Source organism: Hyaena hyaena, unplaced genomic scaffold (genome assembly GCF_003009895.1).
Source record: "Hyaena hyaena isolate Hyena2069 unplaced genomic scaffold, ASM300989v1 scaffold_1195, whole genome shotgun sequence".
In the NCBI taxonomy this organism is placed as follows: domain Eukaryota; kingdom Metazoa; phylum Chordata; class Mammalia; order Carnivora; family Hyaenidae; genus Hyaena; species Hyaena hyaena.
The window spans coordinates 357,749-368,442 of NW_024081833.1; the positions used below are offsets into that span (position 1 = coordinate 357,749).

Consider the following 10,694-nt stretch of genomic DNA (forward strand, 5'->3'; position numbering starts at 1 on the left):
TTCTAGATAGGACTTGTGACTAGGCTGCATGGATCTAGTCCCTCTCACAAGGGAAATACACATTTGGCAACAAGAAAGGAAAGGTTGACAGTTTTTGTAAATTTCCTGTGAAAAGACTGTTTCTAGAAATGGTGCTTCCTCTTTAGTATCTGTATTAAAGAATTGGGTGGGAGGAAAAACTTTCCCCAGGTAGGTCCACATTATGAATAGGACTTGAGAAGCAGCAGTATTTTTTTAGATATTTCTAATGTTTACTTTTGAGAGCCAGAAAGACAGAGTGTGAGTGGAGGAGGGGCAGAGAAAGAAGGAAACACAGAATCCAGGCTCCAAGCTGTCAGCACAGAGCCTGATGTGGGGCTTGAACTCACGGACTGAGAGATCATGACCTGAGCTGAAATCAGACGCTTAACCAACGGAGCCACTCAGGTGTCCCAAGCAGCAGCATTTTTAAACCTGCTCCCCACCCCACCCCAAACTGAAGTAAGATAGTAGGGGCCAGATATCATGAGGGTCCCCGCACACATTTCTTCAAAGAAAGCAATAAAAAGAGTTAGAACATCTTCACCTGTAGGAGGTCAGCTGACAGGTTGTGCTGAATGGAATTAAGCTGCAGGCTCGTGATGAAATTAAGCATCACCTTAGCCATCCCTGGTCCATTAGGATAATAGAAGCATCTCACCTGCAGGCAAGTGCAGGGTTTGGGAGGAATAGTTAAGCATTGCATTTTATAGGTACTAAAAACAAAACACCTCTGGTTGAATTCTACCCCCCGTCTGCCCTTAAATTAGTCTTACTGCAATAAAAAAATAAATAAAAGTAATAAGTCTAGTCCCCCTCCCCCCAAAAAAGGGGTATCTCTCATTTTGGCAGTCCTAAAACAGGTGTTGTAGAGGTTACTTAAGCAGGATGGATCTGAGATTCAGGGAATCGGGCTTCTAACTCTGGTGCCATCAGTCATACACTGTGGGACTTGGAATAAGGCTGTTGTAAGAATTAAAGGAGACAACTATGTACAAGGTATAGCCAGTGACCATGAGACAGGAGTGGTTGTTATTACCATTATTATTATTACTCTCGTTAGTATTTGGGGGACTCTGATCTTTTAGGTAGTGGTGAGTGTGGAGTTGTGGGGGAGGGGGAGATTCTACTTCCCAGTGGAGGACAATTTGAAAGAACTGGGGCTGATTAGGCAGAGAAGACGATTTAGAAAGACGTTAATCCTGACTGCACTTATATAAAGGGTTGCTTTTATAAGCGATCCGACTGGGGAGACGACCCAAGACCCAAACAGAGGATGGAGGTCCGGGAGATAAATTTGGCTTCACATAGGAAACATTTGGGGCAGGTTAGAATCGAGGAGAAAACGGCATGGAATGCCTCTTGAGGGAGGCAGTTCTCCGTTTTACGTTAACCAGGATGGAAGAAATTTTGGTGTTGAAGTCGTGGACAGGATTCCAGGGATTTTGAGTTTCTAGACAAAACCTCGGACTACAGAGGCTCCAAGAAGCAGCAGAGTGAAGGCAAAGCGAGTAAAAGGAAGCCAGACAACCTCGAGGCCAGCCTCGTCCTGAGCCTCCCCATCTCGCACAGTTTTCCCCCTGGAAAATCTAAAATGTAACCTGGGAGTCCAGCCTCGGCCTCAGAGTTGCCTCCAGCTGGGAAGCCCCGTTGCTATGGCGACGGGAGCGGTTGGCCCGAGGATTCAGAGCAGGTTTGGGGGAGGGGAACCGCATTGGTTCAGGGATGAGGCGTGGCTTCGGTTACCATGGCAGCGGGGACGCTTAGTCTGGGCCTGAGACCAGTTTAGAAGCCGATGCACCTCCCGTCCTTTGCATGGCACCCAAGAAAGAGAAAGGCGGGACTCTGAACGCCAGTTCGAAGATATGGGAACCCTCGCTCATCGCTGCACACTTCAATCAGGTGAGCCCAGAGCCCTGAAAGTCCTCTCGGACCCCGGCAATGCCAAAGCCCCACCAGACCCTCCGGGCAAGGCAGCCAGGCTCGCCGGCTTTTCCATACGCCACCGCCGCTTAATTCCGCTCTCCTAGGCCTGGGGGTTCCGCACACTAAACGCCCCACACAGAGTGGGGGTTACGCGAACAAGGAAGGGGGCACCGGGTGAATCAGTGCGATTTCAAAGGGTGGAGAAACCTGTGTGAGGGGGGAGGGAGGTGGTGTAGCTCTGGCACCTCGAGATCCTTTGCAGCGAAGTCGCCTAGATGGCACTCCAAAATGACACTGGAGTTGTCTTTATGAACGGTTTGCTTTCTGCTGACATCTGAAGGAAGCATCCGGTCAAATCATCCTAGCCGGGCCTGTAGTCAGTAAGGCTTACTAAATGCTGTAGGAAGAGAGACCTGGAGTAGTAAAGATACCGACGTATTTAATACAAATGAACCTTCTGCAGAGAGGAAAAGACGAGATTCCTCTGCAATGCCCTGATACCACAACACCAAAGTTGTAATATAATTTGAAGGTATTGTAAGAGACAGAGTACTGAGGGGCTGGGTGCTAGACTCACCCATAGGGTAGCAAAAAGGCGCCAGGCAATCTATAACCCACTGGCCACATGACAAATTGCACCACATCCCAACCAGACTAGCTCCCCACCCCACTCTTTCCCACCAGCATTTAGTTGGTTGGGGAGCCCAATAGCGCTTGTCACCTGCTCCTGGGAATACACTGCTACACTTAGTTGCTTCTAAGTCCAAGAGGACATTTGGATGGAGAAAGGTTGATTCTGGGACTTCTGGGCTGCCATTCATTCCAAAGTACTTTAAAAACTGGAAAAACACTTTTTTCCATTTTCTATGTGTACATACAGTGCACTAGAGAATCAACACTTAAAGGAAAAACACATCCAAAATCTTATGATGCCCTCGTGAGAAATTCGTACTTCTGCGTCCTTATTTTCTACTGTAATTGGTTTTTTTTCCCCTAAGAACGGTAATTCTGTCTGATGAGTAATTCTACCTAATGAAGAATTTCATGAAAGTGGCTAAGAGGCTGCTGATGACATGACATCATGGAATTTGACGTTATTTCTATAATGTTAAGAATGAAGGATGTCGGCTCCGTAATTCTCAGTTACATTCTCAAATTCTCAAAGATGTTTTTCAAAATACTCTGTAAAAGCACCCTCTCTTTTGCTTTTATAAGTCAGCACTGGCCAAAATAACTTTTTCTCCACTTTCTTTGAGATTGTGTAGGCCAAGTTTGGGCTTGGAGTGAAGCTTTCTGCTTGAATTATAAACTGCTGAACAACAGAATTTGATGGAGGTGCTGACACTGCATTAGCTTTAGTGTTGCAAATATGAAGCTATAATTTTCCTAGTTGAATGGAAAACCTACAGACAGTATTTTTCCTTATGGCTTGAAAACCTGAAATAATACTCAGCCTTCTCAGTTCTGCTCAAACAGTATAATTTCAATAAATCTTATATATTAAAAGAAAGAATTTGAACCCAAAGTAATGTGTAGTTTTAACAACAAAGGCTGAACTTCTTCAGTTTGGTGGAATACATGTATTTTAAGGGCAGAGGAAGACAATTCCCCTTTACCTCCTCTCCTATTTTTTTTTCTCAGTTTGATTTCATGTCTGCTCCAAGAGGAAAGTTCTGGATTAATTAACCCAGCAGTCCAGTGCTCAGAGGCGTGACTTAACCACCAATGTAATAGATTCTGGATTGAGGTTAAAGAGGACTTATAGAGGTGTTATCCCTGACTCCTAGGGTTTAGCAAAGTGCTTTGCACATAGTAGGTGCTCAAAAAATGCTTTACCTTAGCACCCAAAGTTTCTTTCTGTACAGTTGCTATGCAGGGAAATATTGTGTGCCAGTATGTATAGTTGAGTGCGTGTGTGTCCTTCTCAGTGTTCCATAAGCCAGTTTAGAATTAACTAATTAAAGAATCGACACGAGTAATGATTTTGAACTTCCATACACATGGAGCTACACTACACTTTAATGAGAATCAGTAAGTTCACAATCTGGTTTCAGTGAATTTACCTCGTATCAGTATTTTGGGCTGTCCTTTCAGGCTGGAATAATTGCTAATTTTTTAGTATGTTTTAGTTGGTCCTAAAACACAAAAGGATAGCAAATGATACAAGGTAGTCTGTTACTAAGCACTGAATGATTAGGTAAAGAGTAGACTAAGCACTAAATGACTAACTAGAAGTTAGGAAGATGAATGTGGGCTGGGATGGTCAGGAAATGTTTTATCAAATTACTTGGCTTTAACTAGGCCCTAAAGAATGGGTAGACTTTGAGCTGGTAGAATGAAGGAGGGTGATTATTTTATGTAGGGTGACCAATATATGCATTAAATAAATCTGGGACATTTAAATTCAGAGAGAAATGTGGATTAGACTGTTTTGGCATACATTGCTCCTAAACTAATCCCACCAATCAAAACGTCATTTACTAACTTTGCTATCCAGGTATTGAAACATTTATCTTATTAATATAAGATATAATTATAAGTATAATATAATAGATATATATTATTAATATGTATAATTATTAATATAATTAAGATATAATTATTAATATAAAATATTTAGGCATGTTGGCAATAAGATTATAAAGATTATAAAAATACATCTTAGTGTGGGCTTGTATGTGGCATAGACCTTATGATCTCCAGCAGCATTAGGGAGTTAAAGATGCTTTTAAAGATAAACTAGGGGCACCTGGGTGGCTCAGTCAGTTGAGCATCCGACTTCAGCTCAGGTCTTGATCTCACCGTTTGTGGGTTCAAGTCTTGCGTCGGGCTCTGTGCTGACAGCTAGCTCGGAACCTGGAAGCTGTTTCAGATTCTGTGCCTCCCTCTCTCTCTCTCTGACCCTCCCCTGCTCGCGCTCTCTCTCTCTCAGAAATAAAACATTAAAAAAAAGATGAACTAAAATCTTAACACAACTGTCAAGGCAGCCCCTACTGGCCACAGTGAGAGGGAAAGGTGTTAAGTTAAGCCCTCAAGGACCGAAGGTGCTATTTGGAAACCTTCTGGTCTAAGATATTTTTATTTGTACTTTTTTATCGTGGTAAAATATAATAACGAAATTTGCCATTTCCACCATTTTTAAGTGTACCGTTGGTGGTATTGAGTACATTCATGTTGTTGTTTAACCATCACCTCCATCCCTCTCCAGAACTCTTTCCCTGACTACACCCATGAAAGAATTCCCCATACCTCCCTCCCCCTAGCTCCTGGCAACCACCATTCTATTTTTTGTATCTGTAAATATAATGAAATATTTCATTGTAAATGTATTCATCCAGTGCTTGTCTTCCAGTGACCAGAAGCATAATGTCCTCAAGGTTCATTCATGTTGTAGCATGTATTAAAATTGCCCTGTTTCTAAGGCTGAATAGTATTCCATTGTATGTACAGAATACGTTTTATTTATCCATTCACCCATCGACAGGTACTTCTAACTCTTGGCATTGTGAATAATGCTGCTATTAATAGGAGTATACACACTTACAAAAAGAATATGAGTGTCCAAAAATCTGCTTGAGTCCCTACTTTCAATTTTTTTGAATTGGAAAATTCCCACTGGAAGTGGGAATTGCTGAATAGTATGGTAATTGTATGTTTAATTTTTTGATGAACCGCCATAACATTTTCCACAATGGCTATACCATTTTATATTCCCACCAGCAATGCACAAGGGTTCCAATTTCTCCACAGGGTCAGCAGTACTTTTAAAATTCTGGGGGTGGAGAGAGAGAGACAGAAAGAGAGAGAGAGATTCAGCCGTCCTGATGAATGTGAAGTAGTATTTTAGTGTAGTTTTAATTTGCATTTCCCTAATGATTAGTGATATCAAGCATCTTTTTTATGTACTTCTTGGCCATTTGTATATCTTCTTTTTCCCACATTTTTAATGGAGTCCTTGGGTTTTCTTTACTGTTGAATTATAGGACTAATTTATATTCTGGATATTAACCTTTTATGAGTTATATGATTTGCAAATACTTTCTTTTATTCCATAGGCTTCCTCTTCATTCTGTTGACAGTGTCCTTTGATGCACAGCATGTTTAATTTTGGTGATGTTCAATTTATCTGGTTTTTCTTGTGTTGTCTAGGCAAGAAAGCACTACCAAACCCAGTGTCATGATGCTTTTCCTGTGTTTTCCTCTAAAATTTTTATGGTTTTAGTCCTGCATTTAGATGCGTGGTTCATTTTGAGTTAATTTTTGTATATGGTGTGAAATATATGTATATATATATATTTTTTTGCATGTGGATATCCAGTTTTCCCAGAACCAATTATTGAAAAGGCTGTCCTTTCTCATGGAGAAAGGGTGGGGCAAGGGAGAGTATAAGAGCCAAAAAAAAAATGTCCTACCTTATTGAATGTGGCTTTTCCTTCACTGGGCATTGCTTGGTGCTTTAGGTCTTTGACTGGTTTCAGTGTTTCTATAAAGTTATTTCAGTCTGTCTCAAGTTGTTTTTCCTATGTTTCCAGAGGGCACAGAGGGCATGTAACTGCCTAGTCTGCCATTTTTTTTTTTAATGTCCCTGTGGTCTAAGAGGGCTTGTAATCAATTCTGATCTTCCCATTTCTTCCAAGCCTAGTGTAAGACACGTGACACTGAGAAAGCGGATATTATGTAGAAACTTTGTTGGTGACAATTTAGGAAGACTTTCCACAGTTGTCCAAACAATATAGCCATTCCCTCTAGGAGCTTACAGATTGCACAAGACCTGCCTTTGGGTAATGTCACATGGCTTCAAAATGAGTGGGCTCCGTGTTTCAATTGGAATTTCGTGTTATGGTCAGAGCTTTGGTATCAACATGGGTTAAAAGAACCTCACAATGTTTTCTTTGTTAAATGACAGTGTGATAACACTATAGAAAATATTCAAAATTCAGATGCAAATCCATTTTTATTTCTTTAAGATGTTATGAACATGCCTCTCAGATGTGTTCTTCATGGTTCCAGGTTCCCCACAAGTTTGTTTGGGTTGATTTAGATATCTCACAGAGTTCTGGAGATTTTGCTAATTTTAATTGTTAAGCCCTTTCATATTTTCAGATTATCTGGGGATGGTTATTTCTTTGTTCCTGGTTTAAGGCCTCATTTTTTAAAGTTTATTTTTATTTATTTTTGAGAGAGAGAGAGTGAGCAAACAAGCCAGGAAGGGACAGAGAGAGGGAGAGAGAGAATCCCAAGCAGGCTCCATGCTATCAGTGCAGAGCCTGATGCAGGGCTTAGTCTCCTGAACCATGAGTTCATGACCTGAGCTGACATAAAGAGTTGGATGCTGGGGGCACCTGGTTAAGCATCCAACATTGGCTCAGGTAATAATCTTATTGTTCTGGAGTTTGAGCCCTGTGTCAGGCTCTGTGCTCACAGCTCAGAGCCTGGAAACTGCCTCAGATTCTGTGTCTCTTCCTCTCTCTGCCCCTCCTCTACTTATGCTCTGTGAAATAAATATTTAAAGAAATTTTGTTTAAGAGTCAGACACCAAAGCAACTGAGCCACCTAGGTGCCCCTAAGGTTTCATTTTTATGCAGCCTTAACTCAAGAGACCATCTTTCGGCATAGCAACTGTTCCATTTGCTTACTATGACCCACCAGAAAGAAAAAAAAAAAAGAGAAAAGTTTATGGCAATCCATATACCCCTTAACCCAGTCAGCTTTGCTATTGCAATTCACTGATTTCATTTGTAATTATGATTTTAGTTCCCTAATGCCCAACTTGAGGGACTAGACATTTCTTGTCATTTGCCTTGCATTTATCATTAAGATTTTACTTCTTGATTAATACTTCAATCCTTCTTTAATATAATTATATACTTAAAAATATTTGGGGGCACCTGGGTGGCTCAGTTGGTTAAGCGGCTAACTCTTGATTTCTACTCAGGTCATGATCTCATGGTTTGTGAGTTTGAGCCCACGTTGATATTGCAGAGCTTGCTTGGGATTCTCGATCTCTCTTTCTCTCTCTCTCTCAAAATAAATAAAAGTAAGAAAATTTAAGATATTTGGGAATATCTACCATAATGTATTGAGGTCCTTACTGAGACTCAGAAGGTCTTGCTTCCAATTTCTGTATTTTCATTTTCAGTGTATGTCTTTATACATTGATATGTTTGATGCAAGGCACCTGGATGGCTCAGTCAGCTGAACCTCCAACTTCAGGTCAGGTCATGATTTCAAGGTTCATGAATTTGAGCCCATATCTGGCTCCCTGCTGTTAGCATGGAGCCTGTTTCAGATCCGTCTTTCTCTCTGTGCCTCCCCCACTCATGCTCTCTCTCTCAAAAATATATAAACATTTAAAATAAAAAAAGAAATGCATGACACCTTTCAAGTAAGTAATAATATTTGCATCAAAGACACAAACTGAGGCCATACACGGCAGTGCTGTCCTTTGCTATGCTTACTTAGAGGTAGAGACTCCTTGGGTATTTGTGCTAACAACCCTTTCCATTTCATACCACTGAGGATCTAAGTATTTCAAGGTCAAGACATTCAGTGATTTATCTACCTTAATTTGGCTCTCAGCTTTATCTTATAACTTAGTGCTTAGTTATGGAATGTCTTGAATTATGTGTATCAATTCATGTGTTGTAGAGCACAAGTATAATATGAGCTGCTTGACAGGAAAATCATATCTCTTACTCCTTGGACCCACATCATTATGATTTGCATGATTCTAAGCACATGGTACCACACTCAAACTATATTAATAGAATTAACTCAACAATCTACTTGGAAATATGAAGAAATTTATATTGTGGAAACCAGGACAATTAGTAGACCAAAGAGATGTATTCTAAGAGAAGAAGGGACAGAAAACATTCACATAAAAGAACATCACAGGAGATATGTAGCATGATTATGACAGTGCCCAGAAAATAATTATGCAATGATACTGTTTCACTTCTCAGATATTTCAGCTGCTGGCCAGGAGGCATTCAATTGAAAGTTCTTCCTAATATTTAGTTAGTAATGTCTCCTTATTATACTCCAGTTGAGGAATGATTTTTTTCTCTTATTACCTGTACCTTAGTAACACTAGGTGAGTTGTGCACATTTGAAAAATAGTCATAGAGTTTCTTAGTCTTGGACAAAGTTTATAATTCTTGTAAAGGTGTAATAAGGTGGATAAGGGTTCAAGATAGGTATTGCTGAAATTTTAACATCCCAGACCCCTTAAAGTTATAAAACCTATAGATATTAGGATTATAATAAAATGAGTTTAAGTAAGTTTGGGGGGAGGGGAAATGTTCAACTGAAATGAAGTGCTTGAACCATTACGAATGTATTTTATCAAAAAGGGAAATACATCTTATTGGGCAGAATCCTTAAGCAGTTTTTGAGAGGCAGTGAAGGCTTTTTCAACTTTTTTGATCTTAAACAGTGAGCTATTTCTCATGTTAATGTGTATTTAAGACTTACTGGAAATACTCATAATATGAGCTGAAGACTGATGTCTGGCAGCGAGCATATTTCTGAAATGGGGTTGGTTTTTATTACTATATTTTCTGAAATATGCTTTCATTGATATTTACAAAACAAATTGCCAGTTCACACAAAGGTTGTTTTAATAAAAGCCAACAAAAACAACTGAGTTGCTAGGAAGAATGTTAAGAGGGAAATGGACTTTTCATAACCTCACATTATAATTTCTCTTTTCTGGACAAAAATGTATTATTTGAATGAGTTTGGAACCGAAAGGAATTAGTATGTCAAAATATCTACCTAGATGTTATATGTGATCACTTTTATGACCAATGAAAAATATTAAATGTAAGTAAAATGTAAGTGTTGCCAATGTGAATTTGGCAACACCCTAGGAAAATGTTAGTTAAGAAATCATGAATGTTGACCATGTTTCAACTCTAGCCCTAGACACTATCATTGGCTCCCAGTTACCCATGGGATAAAATCCAAGATGTTCTGCCTGGCTTTCACGGCCCTGCCTAATTTGGCCCTTCTCTGCCCATCCATCTTTTTCTCTGTCTACTCCAGGTGAATGGTCTCCATGGTTATCCCCAAGCACATACTGACTGACTATACCCATGCAGGTTCCTGGCCTGAAGAGCATTCAACTCCCTCTCTTTAAAATCCTCCCTTATAACCATGGGGTCGGGTAAGGGGAAAAATAGTTGGGGAGAGGGAAGGAGACAAACCATGAGAGTCTCTTGAATGCTGAGAACAAACTGAGGGCTGATGGGGGAGGGGAAGAACGGAAGGGGGGTGATGGGCATGGAGGAGGGCACTTGTTGGGATGAGCACTGGGTGTTATATGGAAACCAACTTGACAATAAACTATAAAAGAAAAAATGTTTAAAAATAAAATAAAATCCTCATATCTTCCAGAAAGGAGCTCAAGTCACATAGTTCTGACTGTGACTGTTCTCCTTCTACTAAACTAATCCAGTGATTGTTGGCTTCATAAAATGAGTCCGGGAGTTTTCCTTCGACTTCTATTTTTTGGAATAGCTTGAGAAGAATTGGGATTAATTCTGTTTTAAATGTCTGGTAGAATTCCCCAGGGAAACCATCAGGTCCAGGGCTCTTATTTGTTGGGAGATTTTTGATCACTGATTCGATTTCTTCACTCGTTATGGGTCTGTTCAGGTTTTCTATTTCTTCCCGTGTGAATTTTGGTAGTGAGTGTGTGTTTAGGAATTTGTCCATTTCTTCTAAGTTGTCCAATTTGTTGGCAT

At 40.2% G+C, this 10,694-nt stretch overlaps 1 protein-coding gene across 1 annotated transcript in view; it reads left to right on the plus strand.

The window, feature by feature from the left end:
* Positions 1-1,785: 1,785 nt before the first annotated feature.
* The window catches only part of LOC120224591 (sperm-associated antigen 17-like), a gene marked incomplete at its 3' end in the record, with an annotated part of 146,017 nt that continues 137,108 nt past the window's right edge, over positions 1,786-10,694 (plus strand). The window contains exon 1 of the mRNA XM_039222853.1: positions 1,786-1,920. Coding sequence (XP_039078784.1) covers positions 1,834-1,920 — 87 coding nt within the window. The remainder of the gene's footprint in view (positions 1,921-10,694) is intronic.